The sequence below is a fragment of the Ctenopharyngodon idella genome, chromosome 20 (genome assembly GCF_019924925.1).
Source record: "Ctenopharyngodon idella isolate HZGC_01 chromosome 20, HZGC01, whole genome shotgun sequence".
NCBI lineage: Eukaryota > Metazoa > Chordata > Actinopteri > Cypriniformes > Xenocyprididae > Ctenopharyngodon > Ctenopharyngodon idella.
The window spans coordinates 24,164,452-24,186,536 of NC_067239.1; the positions used below are offsets into that span (position 1 = coordinate 24,164,452).

Consider the following 22,085-nt stretch of genomic DNA (forward strand, 5'->3'; position numbering starts at 1 on the left):
ATTTCAACGACTAATTTGTTAAATTCAAAAACTCTTCCAGTAAATAAGAACTTTAACATAACATTTAGGATTATTGCAGATTCAATCATAGATTCAATTGATTACATGTGTTACCCAATATGTGGAATAAATACATTTTCCATTTCACATATTAAAGATTTTATATTTATCAATCACCATACTGGTACAATAGCATAACTAAGTAGCATTTTGCTACACAGATATAACAGGAGACAAAATGTGGATGAAAGTCAGATGTGATGGTAAGGCTGTTTCAACAGGTTCATTCTTAATGCCACATGCCATTCTGACCAGTCTGTGTTTATACTGTACAATACATGCAAAATTCATTTGAAAAGCTTGAACTTTTTTAGAAAGGGCTGCACAGTCTCCTTAGGGTAGGGCTTCAAAGCCAAGCATGTGGGGATATTCTCTGGTTGCTCCATCCATAGTTTATGAGCTATATCTTTTTCACGTAGAGTACTGGAAAGAGTGGAGAGAGAAGCCTCATCTGGTGCCTGTGGAGGGAAAAAAGAGAATATTTTCTTAGTTTATTATATATATATATATATATATATATAATTTTACACTAGTTAATCTGTTAATGGCTGTTAAAAGCATTCTTAACAATAATTTAAAATAAAACACTTCTATATATTGCTAGTAAAGGATCAGAAACACTTGGTGCATATGATGTAATTGCAGTACTAACCTGCAGTACCACTTTGTGCATGCTGTCCAGTTCTGCCAAATATTCCTGTGTATCAGGATCACTGTAGTGTAAATGAATGGCTGCAGTGGCCGCATGACAGGCTTGAGTTATAACCGCTCCTAAAGGCCATGATAAAGTGTGTATCAGGTCTGATCGGACGATGACATACTGAACTAAACGCCTGGACGTGCCACTACTCGGGGTTGCCATTTTATTGCCAGACAGGAAATGACACAGTCAGCGGGTTCTTGTTTACGTTCCGGGTTTATTTCCTTACCGGTAAAGTTATTGACTGGATGCCCTCTACTGGTTGTTTGAGAACTCTGAGCATTATTATTAAAATGCATATAATAATAAAGATGTTTTTACCTTTATCGCATTAGGTTTTCTGAAACATGCGTTAAAGTTTGATCTATGTAATAGTTTATGATAATGAATTGAAAACCTTTTGGTACAATGAGAAACATTCCTCTATGTGTCAGTGTGTCCTCTACGTTTCAAAAATTATTCCTCGTTGGTATAATCCTCTATAATAATCGTAAATAAACGTTAACTGGATTAAAATAACATTTTATTTCACCTAGTTGCAAAGGCAATGTATTAAAATAACTAAAAATAACCTATATACATAGGCTATATATTAAAACCTTAAAATTGTAAAATATAAACATAATCAAAATAATAATATCTCAATTATCCTAAAATAACCAGCCTGTCCAGATCGGGAGACTAGTTTAAACAAGCAAACCCACTTAGGCTGGTTTATACATTTTTATAAAAAGGCTTGAATGATTGCCATGCCACTTTATTTTCTCCAAAATATACAGTCATCAAACAACTTGAGTCTTCTTCCTCATAATTGTGTTCTGCAATGTACTTGAATACAACTGCATTCAGACCTAATAAAAGAGGACTGGAATGTCCAACTTTAAGGGGGTAAAGTAAAATATACTCTCTGTCCACCTCTTAAAATCATTAAAACGAGCTGATGCCCATTGCTCGTCTCATTTGCTCAAATGTAAGCCAGAAAGTCAAAGACCAGGGAGCCTGGGAACAAAAACAGAGTCAGAATAGCAACAAAAGAGAATGAAACTTTAACAAACATATTTGAAATCATTGTACCATTCTAAACCAAGTTGGTAGAAATCCTTTATAGAGGGAAAAAAATCCTTCTCTTCTCACAGACTGAACAAGACAGTCAGTAGAAGACTTGTAGAGAAGACCCCTGCAAACAGAACAATAAAAATATGTTGTTGTTATAATAAGAAAGCTAAATAATGTTCTCAACTACTAATCAGCTTTGATTAATAAACAAAACTAACCTTCCGTTTGAATCCCGTGGCTGGTTCATTACTCTAGTTTTCACAACATCAGCTGGTGTTCCCATAATAGCTGCAACCAATCCTGAGCAAATGCTATACAAATGTTTTAGAAAAAACTGTTGAACATGACATTATTATGTGTCAACATTAGTAGAATAACAGAATTTCACCTTGCCAATCCATGACAAATGCTGTTGTCCGGTATGGAGGTGTTTCTCAGTAGAAAATGCTTTACTGTATCATATGTCATGAGATCTAAACGTGAAATAAAATGAAAATATTTGATGTATTTCAAAAGTGTAGCTGTCAATACATTTGAAGAAGTCTTGACTACTGTACCTCCTAAATTGACTAGGGCAGCTCTCTGAACGTTGGGAACCCATCCTGCCCAAAGGCCTCGTATTCCTCCCTCAGCTATGATCTTTGTAAAAGCATGGTAAACTCCATGTACTCTGTCAGTTTAAAAAACAACAACATGCATTTAGAATGAGTACATGCATAAAATAAAGGTTCCAAAAGGGTGTTTTCACAACAATGCCATAGAAGAACCATTTCAGAGTTTTTTTTTTTTTAGTGTGAAGAACATTTTAATACTCTTTTTCCACTATAAAGGACCTTTTGTGCAATGGAAAGGTTCTATGGATATTAAAGGTTCTTCGTAGAACCATCAATGCTAATAATGAACCTTTATTTTTAAGTGTAGCAATTTAGACAGTATTTAAAATGACAGTTCATCCAAAAATGAAAATTCTGTCATTATATTACCCTCAAGTTCTTCCAAACCTGTATGAATTTCTGTCTTCTGCTGAACACAAAAGAAGATATTTTGAAGAATATGGGTAACCAAACAGTTGATGGACCCCATTGACTTCCATAGTATGGAAAAAATTACTATGGAAGTCAATGGGGTCCATCAACTGTTTGGCAGACATTCTTCAAAATATCTTCTTTTGTGTTCAGCAGAAAAAAGAAATTCATACAGGTTTGGGACAACTTGAGGGTGAGTAAATGACAGAATTTTCATTTTTGGGTGACATGTCCCTTTAACAAGAATTACAGCTGTGCCTCACCTTGGTGGTTTCCCTTCTAGTCGGCGCCTGCCCTCCATTTGCATTTGAACTTTCACTAGATCTGTTGGACTAGCGATGAACTGGCCCAAGGCACCAGAAATCATACTGCCGATCACTGCTTTCCTATGGACATTACAGGACACATGCTGATCCCATCTATTTAGACTTTAATCACTGTCCTGTTTCAAATTTCACAGATGTTTCCCTCACCAAACTGGAAAAATGCCATCTTCAGATCTTCCCAAGACCGATTCCCTGAGCTGTTCATAGGCCAACATCCTGCCGCCGGAATACACTAAGGATGAAGAATTTCAAATATAGAAGTGGATTCAAATACATGCACTTATTTTGCCAGGCAAGTTCATTGGGATTTTATTCTGTGTATTTTATATAATTTATAAAGTAGTCTGTTAAAGGGTTAGTTCACCCAAAAATGAAAATTCAGTTATTAATTACTCACCCTCATGTCGTTCCACACCTGTAAGACCTACGTTCATCTTCGGAAAACAAATTAAGATATTTTTGATGAGAGGTATATGACTCGTCCATAGACAGCAATATAATCACCACTTTCAAGGTCCAGAAAGGTACTAAAGGCATCGTTAAAACAGTCGACGTGACTGCAGAGGTTCAACCTTAAGGCCCCGATACACTTCAAACGAAATCGAAGAACGTACTGATGTGACGTCATTTCGAACAAAATCAGGCCAAAATGAAGTTTGTTTGGAAGTTCGAAACAGCTTGCCAAAGCAAACTTTCCGGGAAAAGTTCATTCCATCTGCAAAACACCTTCGTACTACCATTGGTCCGTGGCCATTACAATAAGGTAGGTGTGCGCTGAGGCTCCACTTTCTTTCACTCAAAAAACTTTTCCAGTTCATTTCTCCTCTCGAGTCCGTAGAAGTCAGACATCCGCGAGTGAAAACATAAACACTGGAGAGCTGCTTTATAGCAGAAAACCAAGTTGTACTTCTGATGAAATGAGACACAGACACTGTTTTTCCTGTTTAATACGGTAAAGCTGTGTATAAACTGCTGTATAAATAAACGTGACGTGACTTTACTGGACTGCCGAATTACAGAGCTCGTGCAAACAAACATATCCACGCTGCCGTGATCAGATGCTTTTCTTATGCTTTATTAAAACACTCAGTTTCTCAGTTTTGATGTGTGTTTATTTTGTTACTGAGAGGAAAGCGTGCTGCGTATATTTACGTATTCATCTATCCGTTGCTCTCAGCAGTATATCACTGCTCATGTATTTCGAACTTCGTTTTACCCCTAAACGAAGAACGAAAAAGAACTTTGCTTGAAGTATATCGGGCCTTTAATGTTATTAAGTGACGAGAATACTTTTTGTGCGCTAACACAAAACAAAAATAACGACTTTATTCAACAATCTATTCTCTTCCCTGTTATTATCCTTACGTAGTTGCCGCAGTAAGCACAGTGAAGGCTTCCATGTTTACGTCCGAATGCCGGCTCAGTATTGGCCAAAGCTGATCATGTGAGCAGCACAATGCATGCGTGTGACGCTGAAACAGGCCAATAATGAGTCGGTGTTCTGAAGTAGAACGGATGAGAATGACACAGAAGAGATTGTTGAATAAAGTCGTTATTTTTGTGCACAAAAAGTATTCTCGCCGCTTCATAACATTAAGGTTTAACCACTGTAGTCATGTGGACTATTTTAACAATGCCTTTAGTACCTTTCTGGACCTTGAAATTGTTGATTATATTGCTGTCTATGGACGGGTCATATACCTCTTGGATTCCATCAAAAATATCTTAATTTGTGTTCCGAAGATAAACGAAGATCTTACGGGTGAGGATCGACATGAGGGTGAGTAATTAATGACAGTATTTTCATTTTTTTTGGGTGAACAAACTCTTTAATAAAGTTCAAAATGAAAATTGACGTTTTTTTTTTTTTTTTTTTATGGAATATTGCAGTATTTATTAAAAAATATTTATCCTTGTACATCTTCTTTTTTTTTTTAAATGAGTTAATGTGCCCTCATAATGTTTAATCAAAATAACTTCCCCTCCCTCATGCAGCAACATCTCTTCTCTTCTCTGATGATGTGTTTACTGGCGGAACAACCTGTCACTCACATGACATCACGACAATAGCAAGCCTCAATGATCCAATCAATTCCTGATGGACAAAATCAAGTCCTGCTCTACATTTTTCTTGTTCAAGAAGTTGTTTCACTCAGATATAAGCAATGTTGGGTATAATGAATTACTAAGTAATCTAATTACTGTAATTTAATTAGATTACTTTTCCCTTGAAAAAGAAAAGTAATGGATTACTTTTAATTTTTCTGTAATTTAATTGGTTACTTCTGATGTAATTGCATTAAATACTGTATAGACTATTCAACAATTCTATATAAAGCAATAGTGGATTTAAAATCAAAATTTAATGTTAAAAAAGTATGTTTTTAATGTAACCTCACTTTACGCACAAGAAAATTGTATGCAATTGTATATTGTTAATTTGAAGGAATTAAAAATGCAGTCCTTGTATTGTTCAACTGGTTGAGGTTGATATGGGATTTATAAAGTAATAAGTAATCCAGTACTTTTTAGAGAGAGTTAATTGAATTACACTGTTGAAGATGTAATAGCTAGTAACTTACCCAACACTGGATATAAGTCACAATAGAGAAGAGAAGACTACAACTTCTGATTCATGCTGACTTTAACATTTTACCTATATGTCTGTAGATAGCTGGTGTGACCCCTTGCCACAATTTCAAGGGCCCCTCTTCTCGCACTATACCCATAGCTGTGCTCAGCATGCCCCTGTATTTTAAAGGCTGCACACTTCCACCATGCTGTCGGGAACCACCTTCACCCTGTATCTGAAGTCTGGTTTTGGTAAGGTCCAGAGGGAATGTGACTAAAATTCAAATTGTATAAAAATCAGAGAAATGCACTCAAATTAATTATTTAAATACATTAGGTAGCCTAGATATTAATTAATATAAATATAATATATATTTAAAGTACATGTATTATTTTAAAAACTAGAAAGGATGTGTATCTACCTAATTCTGCAACAGTTGCTGCACATGCTGACAGAGTGAACTTTGATACTCGGGGCCACCGCGAATTTTCTTGTACAGGATGCATTGCAGGTGTCCTCTGATTCCCACTGGGGAAAAAAAAAAAAAACATTAAAATAATTCTACATCAATTTTTCCAAAAGAACCACAAGCCTGGAGTGCATGCGCTTAAAATGTTTACATTGTTCAAGACTACGACCTTTAATAAGAGGCGAAGGCGTTTTTTAACCAAGCCGGTTGGTCGGTGTAGTTCACGACCCTCTTACGTAATACGTTCCAAACTACAAAAGAAGCGTCATGCACCTAAAACCACATTTCCCAAATCAAAGGGGCGTCGACAAACATACGTATGACCATGCGTAAGGCAAGCTCCTAGCGTAAGACCGCCCGTGATTTTCGTACGCATGCGCGTTTCGGCGGCATGAATATTGATATTTAAATCTATCTATCTATCTCATTTTTTCTATATATGTTAATATATAAAGTCGAATTGTCGAATACACAAAAATAATTTATTAATCTCTTCGTCTTCAAAACATCACTGAAATAGCAGTAGCATCGATAAATTGCTTTTTACTGCCATCTGGTGTCTTGTAAACGAAATTTTATACAAAGTTTAAATATCTATGGCTGGACAAACACTTGATTTATGATGTAAATGTCGATTAAATTAAAATAAATAAACTGGAGAATATTTCTTGTATTTTTATTTTCCTAAATTATCTTTAATAATAATAATAATTTCTTGATTTAATAAAATTTGCATCTAGTTGCAAATTGTTTTATATAGTTGCATTTTAATTGTGAAAACAAGCTATAGAACAAATAATTAAATTATTAGAATTACAGATGTCAATTAAAGCAGCCTATTAATCTATTATGTGTAGCCTACTTTTAATGTCAATGTGTTTTACATAAGCAGGTAGCATCAAAATCCTTAGGTCCAGAAACTCCTAAAAATTGTACAGCTTGTTGAGGTATGGCATCCAAGCGACATACAATTTGGGTACTGCCATTCCAAATTTATCCAACAATTCACAGTAGGTTAACAAATAACTTTGTAACTAGGTTAATCTAAAGAGGGCTGTTTGGTGTGACGTCACACACAAAGCCATCTATGGTTGTGCTTCTCATTTCAATCAGCCTATAGTCTACAGAGCGGCGGCAACAAAACTACCACAGAGGTAAGTAGGTTGAATATATAACTACTCTGAAATGTTTTATGGTGTACATTAATTATCTAAACGAATACATGTTTAGAATACAAGTTATGGATTAATAACCCAGAATCTATATGCAAGCCTCTTTAATGCGGTGTGAGTGCCTTTTACGCACATAAAAAGTGTTTGTTTGTTTGTTTATTTATGTGTATTTCAGGGAATTAAATCTATGTGATGATCGAATTCAAATTCTGTGTCATTCACAAAATGCTTCAATCCAATTGTTCACACATTTCTTTCACTTTCCGTGTTAAGATTCTCACTTCCGCATTGCCTGATCAAATGATAGGCTAATCCTCGTGCTCAGCAGTGAAAGCCGTCCAGTCGTTTATTAATTATGCTTCATTATGTTTAACCCACGGTATGGTATTAATCATACAGGCCACACGTATTATTTTCCTAATCAAAATTCAAGATGATGAGTAATTATAGTCTTTATATTCAGCATCTGCAATAAGCCGGTAGGGTGCGGCGTTGCAGTTCTCAACTCGTCCAGAGAGGGCGCTAAACAAACAGTGAATAAAACATGTCTAAATCAGTTTAAGATTTTTTATTCAGCATGTTTGTTGTTATCAGGACGCAATAAATAACTTTTATATATTGTTCCATACTCTAAGATAGGCTACAGGAATCTCATTATATCTTAATAAAGTCTTTCAATGACTTAATACTAATTTGTGAGTAATACAGTATAGATTGAGTAGAAAAAAGTAAGGCCTTCACAATATTAACATGCACGTATTATTTCAGTGACAAAAATGAATGTGGAACATGAAGTTACGCTGCTCGTTGATGAGATTCGTCGACTGGGCAGTAAAAGTAAGTCTTGTACTATTTTTGAGAACACAATTGTTAGGGATAAAGTCTGAGACCACGAGTGAAAATGCATCTTTTTGCCTTTTTTCCATTACAAATTATATTATTACCAATTTGTGTGAAACGTTGAATCGAAAATTTACATTAATTTTAAAATGTCTTAGCATTTGGTGTCTCCTTTTTGCATTAATGTCAGCAGCATGATCATCTGACCCACTGTATGTGTGTTTATGTGATCAATGTCACAAATTTGCTTATTGGTTTGGTGGCCTAGATATAATGCTTAAACTAAAACATTGAAATAGGAGCTGTACTGTTGATTCTGAAATCCCTATGAGCAGAAATTTTTGTTCAGTGGTGATTTTAGGTGCACATGTAGTTTATGTTAGTCAGCATACAAATGCAGGTGTCATTGTGGTATTTGGCTTTCCTAATGACTCAAACCAGGCTGATAATTTCTCATGCTGCTCGCTGTTCTTTTGAGATTTGCTAACACTGATTCTGTATGTCTCAGTGCTTTAACAAGTACATAAATGTTAATGGGAGACTTTCAGAGTTGTTAATGAATGATTTAGAGCAAACCCTGACCACTATTACTGTCTCACAGACGCAGATGGAAAGACCACTGTCAAATTTGGAGTCTTGTTTAATGATGACCAGTGCGCCAACCTCTTTGAAGCTCTGGTCGGAACGCTGAAAGCGGCCAAGCGAAAGAAGGTCATCACGTTTGAAGGGGAGCTACTACTGCAAGGAGTTCACGACAACGTTGATGTCATATTACTGCAGGACTGAATTTCACAGTCTTTTCTAAACTTGAGTGAAAAAGTACAAAAATTTTTGACGTCATTGCTACATTTTGATATGGAAATATACTTGAGAATGTGACATTTTTGTATACTGCATTGGAATATTTTTATACAGCCATTTTTTTCTCTCAGGGGAGTGATTTGCACACAAAGTTTTTTTGAAAAGTAGCAATCTTCCCTGTTCAGACAGCTCAAAACACAGCCATACCATTAAAATATATCATAACAGTTATAGTGTGCATGATCATGTTTCTGGGACTTTGGATGAATTCATCAAACATTGTTTTCAACCTATTGGAAATGAATATTCACACTAGATAATATCATTTTTATATTTGATCCAATTCTGCCTACACTCTTGAAAATACAGGTTTCAAAAGGGGGTTTTGCAGCGATGCAAAACCATTTTTGGTTCCTCAAAGAACCTTTCAGTAAACAGTACTTTAAATGAAGCATTTTAACCTTTTGTGGAATGGAAAGTTTCCATAGATGTCAAATGTTCTTCATGAAACCATCAATGCCAATAAAAAAAACTTTATTTTTAAGAGTGTATGACTGCCCTTTCAACAGTAATCATGAGATTGTTTGTTTTGCTGTACCATTACTGTGAAATTATTGATTTCATGCATATTCATTCAAGTTATATGTGCCAAAACATGTCCAAGTCTGATAAAGGAATTATCTGCTGTATGATTTTCTGGAATTAAATGTTATAAAAATGAACCAAGTTTAACAAATCATCTGAACTGTTCCAGGGTGATATTCTGTTTTATAAAGCTCTTGTGAAAACATCTCCACATTGTACTTGTGCTATTCTTGTTCTATGTCTGTACAAATGTCACGTAGGTCTCCTAATGGTGCAGTTTGTGCCATTTCAAGCTCAGGAAGTCCTTAACATGAGCAGCAATAGGAAATGGAGGCTGTGTCCAAAAATCGCATACTCTCTTGAGCAGCTACTTATTTTGAATAATAAATTACTTCGTGACAGCTAAAAAGTATGTTCTATATAGCATGAATGTGTGTAGTATGAATGTAATCTGGACGTACTACATTGGCCGTGCCACGTGGCCTACCAGCAACAGTTGCGTTGCTTCACTGCCATTCACAAATCCTCTCCCATGGCCTAATGGGATAGTAAAGTGTCCACTGGATGCACACTTCGGAATCTGTTTCAATCAGAATAAGTTTACCTACTATTTTATGAGTACTGTGAATTTGGACATACTTATTTTGTCACATACTGTTTTTTGCCTACTATATAGTAGGGAAGTATGTGATTTCGGATGCAGCCAAAGACTTCATCAATGATTAAATAAAAATATGTACTGGATCATCACCTGGATTATGGCAGTGGGGAAAAATAATAAAATTGACAATAGAATAAGCTTAATTTTCTTTTTTATAGATAAATATATACCTCAACATTTTCCAATTTGTAGTATGTATATGGATTGTGTTGCTGTCTCTGATTTCTGTCTTGTGATAGTTCATTTGCTTTGGGAATGGCTGGAGACAGTTTATTTAAAAGTGCAATAAACTCTGTCATATAAATACATGAACTGTATTTAAGACACTTTATCTTTCAAATTAATGGCCAGTACTAAATTATAGACCTGAATGGTGCAATTAAAAGCTGTTTTTAACTTTGAAATAAATGAGCTAGGCTAAAATGGACTTTTAGAGATCTGATTTTGAATTTTTAATTCAAAGTCATTTTCACCTAAAATGGTTCTTTGTAGGACTTGAAATAGTTATATTTTTTGGCATATTCAAAGCACTAGTTTATCTTTCAACAAGGTTCCTTGTGGTGCAGCTGTGGAAAACCATTTCTGGGTTCTTTAACAGGTTCTTTGTAGAACTTCTCTAATGGCATCTAGCTGAAAAAAAAAAAAAATTCTAGGTTCTAATTAGAACCTTGATTTAACCTTGACCAGCAAAATTAAGATAACAGCTCAAATAGCATGTATATCACATGTGGCAAAGCATTTTTTGTTTTTTTTTACTAATAATTTTAGCAATGTGTCGATTATTTGCTCGGGACTCCCTCAGTCTGTGCTATTAATAACTCCGAGCTCTAGGTCTGGATCAGAGATGGAGGCGGGGCCAGAGGAACATTCTCTCTTCAGAGCAGGAATCAAAACAAGAGAGGGACACGCCTTCTTCATGGTGTACCTCTGCTGTCAAGACTGCCTGCACAAATCTGGAAGATGATGATCGAACTGTAAGATCTGCATCTACCGTGCATTAATATTCGCAGTGGATTCGTCAAGCACCCTCGACATGATATCCGCAGAAATGCTCGGTGGCGGTCGCTGACAGGCTGCATTCATACTGAGCGCTCCATTATGCCCAACCAAAAAAGCAACAAGGGGAAGAGAAATAAACGCACGAATAGTAGCGGGGACGAGCAAGAAAATGGAGCCTCTGCGTCTGCGGTTACAGGAGGAACTGCCTCGGTGTTGACTGGAGCGACAGCGGGTCCGCCGAGCGACAACAGAAGCGGTAAGAACGTCACTTCAGTGAATGTTCTATCAGACGGTACGTTTCCCTGAAAGTGCGCGCGCGTTACCTTCCTTCTAATGTTCTCTCACTTGCAGCAACTTGTTTTGTGTGCGTGTCATCAGAATTGTTACGACATTGCCTGGAGATTTTAGTGCTCTCACTTATCGTCCTGCACTGTAAGGTGGTTGTGTAGGCCTTGTTCAAGGGTAGATACACTTGGCATGGAGTTGCATGTGATCAAATGTTGTGTGTATGTCGTGTAATGGCATGTCATATCACCGTAATGATGTGCAGTTAGGGGGTTTAATAATGCATTGTATGGCTTTGGCTCCTGAGGTAATGGAAGTGGTGTTCTATCTTTGAGTGGCAGATATGAATAATGGAATGTAAGGGCGCAGGTAATCATAGCCCTTTTTTATATTTAGTAATACAGAATGATATATTTTATTATATTTTATTCATAATTTTATTATTATTTTTTTATTTATAAGTAACTCAAGTACGTTTCAAATTGTTCAGTTAGTTTGTATGTCTTCAACAAACAAAAATCGTTAAAAAAAAAAAAAACTTTTGTGTGTCATTAAGTAATGCATAGACTGAAATCTGTAAGAGGAGCAGAGCAACAGGGCATTTCCATATGTGCTCAAACGTTCCTTAATTAATTTTTAAAGTTTTAATTTTAATAAGGTGCGCACACTAGTGAGAGAAACCCACTCTGGAGAGCTAGAGAAAACACCAACATGCTCTTTTCTGCAGCTGAATTTATACAACTTTACTTCAATTCATGAGAGAAAACAGTTGTTTCACTTTATGCCTAACTAGTCTGGTCTGAAAGGCAGTGAACACTTAAAAGTGGAGAGATTCAAACAGAAAAACAGCACTCTTGAAATGCTGCTGTACAATCAAATTTGAAGACTGGAACTGTCTGTTGTTGTATAATTGTCTCTCATGAGACACACATACACACTTCAACTTCATTCACAGGAATGTTGCGTAATATTTTTTTCTTTTTGAGTGGGATTTGCACCCACTAAGTTATTATAAATAGAAATGATGTATTGAATGTACTGACACTGAATTCTGTCAGTGACGCTGCTTGAATGCAGTCTATAAATACTGTTGATGTCCCTTAATGAATTTTGTGAATTTTTGCTTTATTCTAATGTCTCTTATGTATTTTTTTTTTCAGGTTTATTTATTAATTCTGTCATTACAGTACAATACATTAACCAAATGTAATTTAAAAATATCTATTTATTTTGTGTATAACATAAGCCGTTGTAATCTGCATTGAAGATATTTTCCCTTATAGCAACAGATTATCCAGAAATATAAATTCTGGCATCATTTCCTCACCCTCATGTTGTTCTAAGCTCCTTCCTGGAGTACAAAAAAAGATGTTAGGCTCTGTCACCATTTACTTTCATTGCATCTTTTTTTCACCTGCAATGAAAGCAAATAATTCTAACATCACATTTATTCCACTGAAGAAAGAAAGTCATAAGAGTGAGTAAATGATGAAAGAAGTGTAATTTTTATGTGAGCTATTCCATTGCATTAAGCCTAAGTTAATAAAATCTTCATTGTGTTTGGCAGAGGCTACATGTGCCACCCCATTAGTGTGCAGTCTGGGCCGTCCCGTTGACCTTGAGAAGGACGACTACCAGCGTGTGGTGTGCAACAGTGAACTCTGCCCCTACGGCAATTGGATGCACCTGCAATGCTTCTATGAGTGGGAGAGCAGCATCCTGGTGCAGTTCAACTGCATCGGCCGGGCCCGCAGCTGGAACGAGAAGCAGTGCCGACAGAACATGTGGACCAAAAAGGGCTACGATCTAGCCTTCCGCTTCTGCTCCTGTCGCTGCGGCCAGGGACACCTGAAAAAAGACACTGACTGGTACCAGGTGAAACGCATGCACGATGAGCGCAAGAAAAAGCTGCCAGAGAAAGGGAGCGGGAAGCCCAGCAGTGGTGCCTCCTCTGTAGGTGGCGCTTGCGGCGGAGGGGGGCCGGAAGCTGCCGATGAGCCCAAGAAAGGGAAATCATCTGCAAGCCATAAGCTAGCTCACCGTGGCTCCAGTCAGGAACTGTCTCGCAGACAATCGGCAGATTGGCAGAACTCCCAGGAGAGATGTCACGGCGGTCCTCCCAATGCCATCGGCGGTGTTTCCCATGGGCTCCGCTCCCCATGCGAATCCCCCACTCAGTCCCCCCCATCGGGCTTCGCCTCCTTTCCCCCCCAGTCCCTCGGTGGCCCGCGTAGCTCGAGGCACCTGGGCGAGTTTCTAAAAAACGCGGTTCATACAGAAGGCCACAGGAAGCATTTGCTGTCCGGAGGTGTGGTGGCACGTGGGGCTCACCTTGAGCAGGGTGCCGCCAACATGTGCCTCCCTCGGCTTTCTCCCGGAGACAACCCTGTGCAGTTCCTGAGGAGGCTGGATCTTTCCGAGCTGCTCACACACATTCCCCGACACAAGCTCAACACTTATCATGTGCGAATGGAGGATGATGCCCAAGCCGGGCAGGGAGAGGATCTCAGGAAGTTCATACTCTCTGCGCTCAGTGCGAGTCACCGCAATGTGGTGAACTGTGCCCTTTGCCATCACACCCTGCCCATCTTTGAGCAGTTCCCTTTAGTGGATGGAACGCTGTTCCTGAGCCCTTCACGCCATGATGAGATCGAGTATGATGTACCGTGCCATTTACAAGGTGAGTGAATCCAAAATTCACACTCAAAAATGGGTGTTTCTCTTCAAAATATTAGAGTGGAAAATGTTAAAGTCCCCCTGTAGTCAATAATTTTATCCCTTAAAACTAATCTTTGATCACCAAAATGACAAAAATTGTGTGTGTGAAAAAAAAAAATCTTTGTGCCTTAAAATAGCTTGAATGTAACTCTACACCCTTGCTTCATTTAGTATATGCGGATCTATGAATATGCTAATTAGCCCTGCCTCCACTCACACACACGAGCTCAGAGATCCACTCGGTCAACTTACTGAGGTAAACGCTGCACAATGGTATCGCTTTTTACAACATCGGACACATAACAGTAATTAATATGATTATCCTTTTGCTTGACTACGTTATCAAACAGCTAATAATGTGTTGCTAATGTTACACAAACCTTGTTCCTGTTCGCAAGTCAGACAGCTTATCTTCTAAAAATCAGTATCCTTAGAAACGCTTTGAACAGTGGAGGAAGGCATATTTATCATAACATTGTAATATACATCATACACCCGCTATATTGCTAAATCTACCCGATTTTTTTATATCAAGAGAAAAATATACCGGGATAACCTGGCTTATCTTGAGTTTTCCCTGTTTCAGAGCGGTCATAGTTAATGATATGCTAAAGCCTGCCGGGACGTTGATGTGATTGGTTACAAGGTAGTTTGTGACATCAGAAACACCAGCGATTTCAAACCGCATTTTTAAAACTGTCTTTAGATCACTGCAGTTTTAGAGAGAAAATACTCATGGTGTTGACTTATGAATTTGCACATGCTTTGTCTTAAAGCATATTAAAAACACCACATAGACATATAAACAACATTAAAAACCTGATTTTCACCACAGGGGGACTTTGTTATTATTCATTAGTGTCCCATAAACTTCCCAGCTCACACAGCAAAGAATATCTGTAGTAATCTAAATGGATTCATTCATAAATTACAAAGTTTTACAGAATTAAATTGAACTTTAATTCTGTTTCTATTCAATTAAAATTTAATTAAACAAGTTTCTCTTCACATTTTCAGTGTCTCCAAACTATGTTGTGCAGTCACTTCAATATCATCAGTGCTTAAGATAATTTTATGACATTTATGACATTTTATATTTAAATAATTAATAATTGTAACCAATGTGTTTTGGAGAAAAACATTATTTCATAATGAGAACCCCGCACACTTTCATTTGTTTTACTTCAATGAAAGACTAGATTTTTGTGATTTTTTTGCATTAAAAAATGTAATTATATTAAGTAAAAATATAAATTAGGGGCACATGATTTATGAGTACCATATCAGTTACTGGATGATATTTGGAGATTTTTTATTTTATTTTATCAGTTTTGGCTGATATTACATATTAAATGGTTTATGCTCACTTATCCTATTTTTACATTTAGATTACCTTTGCCATCATCTAAAACTCCAAAGTTAATCTTTAAAAACACTAATAATTTAGTAACACTGCTAAATGTGTTTTGAGATCTCTAGCAAATCTCATAATGAATATTCATTTTCATAATTTTGTGATGCCTAAATTCAATTGCAGCTTATAAAATATTTGACTTTAGTATTTTATTTTTTACCTTATGTTAAAAAAAGTATAGAATTTTAATATTGCCCATTTATTGGTTATCAACCATAACAAATTTGACAGACAAATATGTAGTATTGATTTATTCACAATGATATCATCGTTATTGCCTTGTTTTTGGTATTGTTTCACATTATTTTTGTTGAATCTGTCTCTTTTTCCCTGCTTAGAAAAGATTGCATTGCATTTACACCATTAATTTCTGATAAAATAGCAAGAACAGCAAAAACCTTTCCATTTCCAGCTTCACCATTTTTATTAAATGACGTTGAGCTGAGTCAGTTGACAAACTCTGCATGATAATAATTTTACCATAGCAAAAACAATTCAAGTATAGCATTTGAGAATTAAATATGACTGTTGCTGAAGACTAAAACAAGGACATTTTGAGGCAAAGTACCAAATACATAAATTAAGTTGATTGGGAATAAAAACTAATCCTTTTCTTCTTGTAATAAAGAAGCAAAGCAGCTGTGACAGATAATAATGCTTTGATCATGGCATACCATTAAATCCCTATTAGAATATATTTTCATGAATTAGAAGCTAATTGCAGTTTAAAAGGGTTTTTCTGTTTATGTTCTAAAGGGAGGCTGATGCACCTTTATGCCATCTGTGTGGACTGCCTGGAAGGAGTACACAAAATCGTGTGTATAAAGTGCAAGTCTAGGTGGGATGGAAGCTGGCACCAGCTGGGCACAATGTACACATACGACATACTGGCTGCATCGCCGTGCTGCCAGGTAATGAATCTCTTCGTGCTCATAAACTATATAACATATCATTTTATATTTTATATATATATATAGTAAAATGTCACTATTCTCTGTCTGCCTAGGCACGGCTCAACTGCAAGCATTGTGGGAAACCCGTTATAGACGTACGTGTGGGCATGCAGTATTTCTCAGAGTACAGCAATGTACAGCAGTGTCCTCACTGTGGCAATCTGGACTATCACTTTGTAAAGCCATTCTCCTCGTTCAAAGTTCTCGAAGCTTATTGACAAAAGCTGCATTTGCATGCTAGTATTTTTTCCCTGTTTTTTCTATTCATAGAATTACTTATTTTGGGCTCTTGTCGACACTTTGTGTGGGATTAGTTCTCTTTAGGAACAAAATAGAAAGAATCAAAAGCATACAACTTTACGTCGGAGAGCGTATCTTTTGTTAAGAGAAAGAGGGTGTGCTTTTGCGTATATCCTTGAAATGTTTGAGCTTGCATTTAAAAAACAAAGCAACAACAATACTGTGACAAGTGAATGTATCTCTGTATGCCAAATTTGCTCTTTTGTACAAAAAAACAAGAAAACAATAAAATACATAAAAGGAACCTTCCTTTTTCACAGATTAATTATTCCACGGCTTGGTCAGTTTTTTTCTTTTCTTTTTTTATTATCTCAATCTCATTCTGCCCAGGGCCTGTCTACATAATTCCTGTTTTCCATATCAAATAGCAATGCTCAAAGAACATCATTATTGCAGATGAAGCAGCTTCTTTGATAAAGCAATGAAGAGGCGCTCTCATGTGGACAACCTTTGGTTTGTGAATCTTGGAAGACAAAGCTGTTTATTGAGTGAGAGAAATAAATAAATAAATCCTTAGATAAAATTTGGATGTGCTAGAATATTGTTTTTAAAAGATAAATCTTGTAGAAACGGGAACTAAGGCATGTTTGTTATTGTATAATGATAAATCATCCATATAAAATTCATACTACAAGCATCTATAATTGTCAGTTAACGTTTACCAGACCATTAGATCTGCTGGCCTGTTGTTGGCCATGATTTAGCACATATTTCTGCTAAAAATTAATATTTTAAAGCCTCCTAGAGATAACCTATCTCATGGAGACTATATCTATACTACCATACAGAAGCCAAACACAGTAGCTACACATTTTGTAAAAAAAAAAAAAAATAAATAAAAAAAGTTGACAAAATGGTCTTTTTGACTTGTGAAAATGTAGTGTGAAAAGTCAATTAAAAAGCAATTATTGCATTGGTGTATTAGGGTAGAGTAGGGACACACCAAACTGTCACCAAAGAACTAGCACTGATAAAAGCTGACTGTGTTGTCGCCTCACGTCGCCTGCGTTAGAGCAAAAAAACTGCACGTGAACACAGAGGGAACTACAGCTGACTGTCAACCAGCATGCGCGTTCTGCGCCTGCGTGTAAGGAGGCCACTGTCTATTTTTTCATATATATTCGTCTATATTCTTAATTCAGAAAGGGAAACAGGTGTTGTGCCGAATTTCAACCCCCTACCAGATTATTACCCCCCTAGTATTGGTAGGTTTAGGAGTAGGTGTGGGGGAGGGGTTAGGATTAGAGGTGGGGTTAAAGGATTAGTTCAACCAAAAATGAAAATATTGTCATTTATTACTCACCCTCATGTCGTTCCACACCCGTAAGACCTTCGTTCATCTTCGGAACACAAATTAAGTTAACTTAGACTTTCAGACACCCAGAAAGGTAAAAATATATTTACAACATTTCATGTGACTACAATAGTTTAAACTTAATGTTATGAAGCGACGAGAATAATTTTTGTGTGCCGAAAAAAAAACAAGATTCAAAAAGCTTTGAAGCTTCATGAAGCATTGTTTAGTTCAGTGAGGAGTGCTAGATATTGTTGAATAAAGTCATTATTTAGTTTTTTTATGGTGCACAAAGAGTAGTCTCGTCGCTTCATAACATTAAGGTTGAACCACTGTAGTCACATGAACTGTTTTAAATATGTTTTTAGTACCTTTCTGGGCATTTGAAAGTCTAAGTTAACTTGCTCTCAATGCAGGCCTCACTGAGCCATCGGATTTTATCAAAAATATCCTAAATTGTGTTCCGAAGATGAACGAAGGTCTTACAGGTGTGGAATGACATGAATTAATGACAGAATTTTCATTTTTGAGTGAACTAACCCTTTAAGATTAGGCAATCAGGTAGTGACTTCAACGAGGGGGGTAATAATTTGGCAGGGAGTCGAAATTCGGCACAACAATTCTTGCGCTTCAACTCGTTCACTAAACTGAACAGCCAATCAGAGTTCTCTCTCGCCCTATGGCGATTCTACATGCTGAATTGGCCCATTAAAACCCGACGGCGTCCGACTAGAGCCAACGGTGCAGGACACACCGGGAAAACTTAATCGGCTGACGCTTAAAAACGGCGGCTAATCATCGGCTTGGTGTGTCCTGGGCTTTACTTTTTTTTAGAGCAGTATACATCTTTAAAAACTCAGTCAAAATTCTGACAATAAGCAGTGTTCACAAAGACAATGTAATTCAAGATCAGACAATCTGAAGTGTACACTGTTGTCTACACAAAGCCTAGTGAGCACCATTTTTTTAATGCATCTATGTTTTATGCTTCAGGCTAAAGGTCAAGTTAAGTACAGAGCCGCTGGCTTCCTCATTCCCACTCATGGCCATAACTGCAGCTTCTGATACAAATTCACATTCTGTTAGAAGCTGGGACTGCCTGCAGGTAGCCTATAATTCGGTATTCTCTGATTTGCTCTGAATCTTAAATTTTTCAACAAAGTGTGGTTTGTTCCAACAGAAGAAACGTGTTTGTGTCTGCTTGTGTATTTATTTAGGACAAAGGTGGCTTCTTTGTGCACAAGCAGAACCAAAATATGCCTAAATGATATATATTCAAACCTGCACTTAGTATGTGTACAAGGTCTGTGAGGTACAGGATGTGTAACCCAGAGAGGAAAATGATGCAACAGCATTTATATAAATAAATACAGGTCAATACATCTACTTGCAGGTATAGACACTGAATCATTCTGAACAGTGTAAGCATGAAAGCTGCTTGCCTTTTTAGGCTGTTGCCATGGAAACTGCTGCTTGGGTAAAAATCATGGTGTGCAATAAGAGTTATTGTATGTTAGTGGACAGCAGTTAACATTATTATTTATCATGAATTCCAACTCTTTTCCTTAAAAGATATTCCAGAATATAACTTAAGGTCCTTTGTTATTGTTATTATAGGGCTGTGTATTGACACAAATTTCACGATTCAATTCAATTTCGATTCACAAGCTTATGATTAGATTCTGATTCAATTCAATATTGATTCATTTGGATATACATCAGGTACAGTACATGGGAACGTTTCTCAAGAAAAGACAATCTCTCAACTAATGCTGTAAACTATACAGGGAGTCAGCTGGTACATTACTATAATTTTGAAGGTTAAAATTGACTGATTTGTAGCCTATACAAACACAAATTACATACAAGTAAGTTTTTATTATAATAATAATAAAGTAATAATAGGCTACTAACTTTATAATTACATAATTAGGCTATGTTTTAAATTCGTTTTTTGAAATATAAAAATTTTGGCTGTCATAACATAGGGCAGTAGGAAGAACAGTAAATATGTAATATGATGCATATATTTAACAAAATGCTTCTTTCTAGAGTTATTTTTCTAGCTGACTATCGAGTTTATGGTCACTGAATGGCTTTTCTGAGATAAATGTGCTATTACATGACATTGTTTTCAGGCTGTTTTATTGACATCTTTCCGCGGCTGAAACACTGATTGAGCGATTACATGAGACATGAATCATTTCAGTAAGTTGTACTGTCTCTTTTAACATACCTTCTGATATTAATTTATGTCTATTTCGCGAAATTCGCGCCGTAACTAATACGCAGAAGAGATGATCTGTTCAAATGCGCTTTGCTTGATCTGAGGAGGCAACAGCAAGCGATCTCTCCCACCACCACATTAAACAGCGCCAAAACGGTATTTATCTATCATTTAAATTTTGTAATACAATATACAGAATTTGAGATCTGCACGCATTATGAACCACATGATATTAATTTAAATATCTTTTGAGTTCAGCAGAAGAGAAATTCATACAGGTTTGGAACAACTTGAGGATGAGTAAATGATGACAGAATTTTCATTTTTGGGTGAACTATCCCTTTAATTCGAACTTTTAATAATAATACCAGCTGACAGAGCTCCCTGTATGTTTACAGCATTAGTTGAGAGATTTTTTCCTTGAGAAAAAATAACATGTAGCTATTGTACCTGATATTTATCCAAATGAAATGATATTGAATCAAGACCGGATCGAATTACAATTGAAATCATGTAATTGGTGTCAAGCACTTGTGCCATGTAAGCATTGTAACATGTTGTCACTAAACTTGATTTATAACACGGATAGTTCCGGCCCTTGATTCTGATTGGTTGAGCCGCGTTCGAAGCCGTTGTAAAATTCCTGAAAACATACTCCTTCAGGTCAGTCCTATGTTCATAATTAAAATCCGTTTGAATGTCCGCTGCGATCTTGTACTTATACCATTTAATAGGTTTTCCCGTGCCCTGCTGACACTGACAGCACTTGTTCTGTGCTCACAACAAGTTTCAATATAAAAGTCTTTGCGACTGAATGCCTCGCTCATAAAGACAATCTTTGCCGCCATCTAATGGCGTAATAATGTAACTTCTGTTGCTGTTCACGGTCAGGGACTATTTTTTTCCAACGGAAAGAAGTCTTTTAATGATTTTACATTGATACATATTTTTTTGGTGTTAATATTTGTATTGTGTGGTAACCATTTTATAAAAGCAACAAGCCCCGTAAAGCCGTGGTTTATAGTGAATTTATAACAGCTAAGGGGGTTTTAGGCACTCCGCTCCACGTCGTGCCTAACAACGCCCCTTAGCTGTTATAAATTCACTGTAAACCACAGCTTCTTGGGGCTTATTGCTTTATTAAATTCTGTTTAGTTACCAAATGTTTTGACAATCACAATGCACTTATTGTGATGCAAGGTTTTTGTGTTTTGTGTTTTTTTTTAACACAAAACACATAATTCCAATAATTCTCACTCCAAGCTAAACTCAAATTTGGCAGGCTAACAATAAAATGCACAAAAAATTCCCATAGTCTCGCGTTAAAGGAATGGCTCTATAGGGACCATAATATAATAACTTGGGCCAGTTAGCACCCTGACAGCAACATAGTGTCGGCACAGATCCGGCCCACATCTGGTCCGTGTATAATCCACATGTACCAGATGTGGGCCAGATCTTTGGCCAGACTATGTTGCTGTCTGGGCAACCACCCAGAACACCATAGCAACCACCTTTCAATGCCTAAGTAACCAATCAGGCCAACACCCTAGTAAGAAATTCCCTAATAACCACCCAGATCATCGTAGCAACTGCATAGCAATGTTCTAAAAGCCACTCAGGACATC

At 36.7% G+C, this 22,085-nt stretch overlaps 4 protein-coding genes across 7 annotated transcripts; 2 read left to right on the top strand and 2 right to left on the bottom strand.

Moving 5' to 3' along the window:
• Positions 1–142: 142 nt before the first annotated feature.
• Positions 143–961, bottom strand: ptrhd1 (peptidyl-tRNA hydrolase domain containing 1). Its single transcript, XM_051873892.1, has 2 exons — positions 713–961; positions 143–518 (listed from the first exon to the last, which is right to left on the bottom strand). Exons 1-2 carry the CDS (start codon positions 920–922, stop codon positions 348–350), a joined length of 381 nt encoding a protein of 126 aa, XP_051729852.1. The 5' UTR covers positions 923–961; the 3' UTR covers positions 143–347.
• A 535-nt stretch (positions 962–1,496) lies between these two features.
• Positions 1,497–7,258, bottom strand: slc25a27 (solute carrier family 25 member 27). Of its 3 annotated transcripts, none has more exons than XM_051873886.1 (10): positions 7,120–7,258; positions 6,161–6,267; positions 5,824–6,012; positions 3,315–3,399; positions 3,105–3,227; positions 2,374–2,486; positions 2,205–2,289; positions 2,035–2,127; positions 1,835–1,937; positions 1,497–1,759 (listed from the first exon to the last, which is right to left on the bottom strand). In XM_051873886.1, the coding sequence occupies exons 1-10, from the start codon at positions 7,173–7,175 to the stop codon at positions 1,688–1,690; spliced, it is 1,026 nt and encodes a 341-aa protein (XP_051729846.1). In that variant the 5' UTR covers positions 7,176–7,258; the 3' UTR covers positions 1,497–1,687. The 3 variants fall into 3 exon arrangements, with proteins under 3 accessions (XP_051729846.1, XP_051729849.1, XP_051729850.1); XM_051873889.1 differs by lacking the exon at positions 7,120–7,258 and adding an exon at positions 6,378–6,573; XM_051873890.1 differs by lacking the exon at positions 7,120–7,258 and adding an exon at positions 6,360–6,414.
• Positions 7,259–7,271: 13 nt separating this feature from the next.
• Positions 7,272–9,813, top strand: abracl (ABRA C-terminal like). The gene is made up of 3 exons (XM_051873893.1): positions 7,272–7,362; positions 8,149–8,217; positions 8,822–9,813. The coding sequence occupies exons 2-3, from the start codon at positions 8,157–8,159 to the stop codon at positions 9,004–9,006; spliced, it is 246 nt and encodes an 81-aa protein (XP_051729853.1). The 5' UTR covers positions 7,272–7,362; positions 8,149–8,156; the 3' UTR covers positions 9,007–9,813.
• Positions 9,814–11,121: 1,308 nt separating this feature from the next.
• Positions 11,122–17,197, top strand: heca (hdc homolog, cell cycle regulator). 2 transcript variants are annotated; one of them, XM_051873884.1, is made up of 4 exons: positions 11,122–11,558; positions 13,119–14,231; positions 16,440–16,594; positions 16,690–17,197. In XM_051873884.1, exons 1-4 carry the CDS (start codon positions 11,366–11,368, stop codon positions 16,852–16,854), a joined length of 1,626 nt encoding a protein of 541 aa, XP_051729844.1. In that variant the 5' UTR covers positions 11,122–11,365; the 3' UTR covers positions 16,855–17,197. The 2 variants fall into 2 exon arrangements, with proteins under 2 accessions (XP_051729844.1, XP_051729845.1); XM_051873885.1 differs by having other exon boundaries at positions 11,125–11,522.
• Positions 17,198–22,085: the final 4,888 nt, after the last annotated feature.

Bases quoted from the DNA above. Each gene is read 5' to 3' on its own strand.
- abracl (XM_051873893.1), top strand. From the start codon at position 8,157: ATGAATGTGGAACATGAAGTTACGCTGCTCGTTGATGAGATTCGTCGA. The intron at 8,218-8,821 runs GTAAGTCTTGTA...ACTGTCTCACAG, and splicing joins TCGTCGACTGGGCAGTAAAA to ACGCAGATGGAAAGACCACT.
- heca (XM_051873884.1), top strand. From the start codon at position 11,366: ATGCCCAACCAAAAAAGCAACAAGGGGAAGAGAAATAAACGCACGAAT. The intron at 11,559-13,118 runs GTACGTTTCCCT...TGTGTTTGGCAG, and splicing joins AGTGAATGTTCTATCAGACG to AGGCTACATGTGCCACCCCA. The intron at 14,232-16,439 runs GTGAGTGAATCC...TATGTTCTAAAG, and splicing joins TGTACCGTGCCATTTACAAG to GGAGGCTGATGCACCTTTAT.
- ptrhd1 (XM_051873892.1), bottom strand. From the start codon at position 922: ATGGCAACCCCGAGTAGTGGCACGTCCAGGCGTTTAGTTCAGTATGTC. The intron at 519-712 runs GTTAGTACTGCA...TTCCCTCCACAG, and splicing joins TGCACAAAGTGGTACTGCAG to GCACCAGATGAGGCTTCTCT.
- slc25a27 (XM_051873886.1), bottom strand. From the start codon at position 7,175: ATGTCGCTTGGATGCCATACCTCAACAAGCTGTACAATTTTTAGGAGT. The intron at 6,013-6,160 runs GTAGATACACAT...TTTGAATTTTAG, and splicing joins AGCAACTGTTGCAGAATTAG to TCACATTCCCTCTGGACCTT. The intron at 2,128-2,204 runs GTGAAATTCTGT...ACATTTGTATAG, and splicing joins ATTTGTCATGGATTGGCAAG to CATTTGCTCAGGATTGGTTG.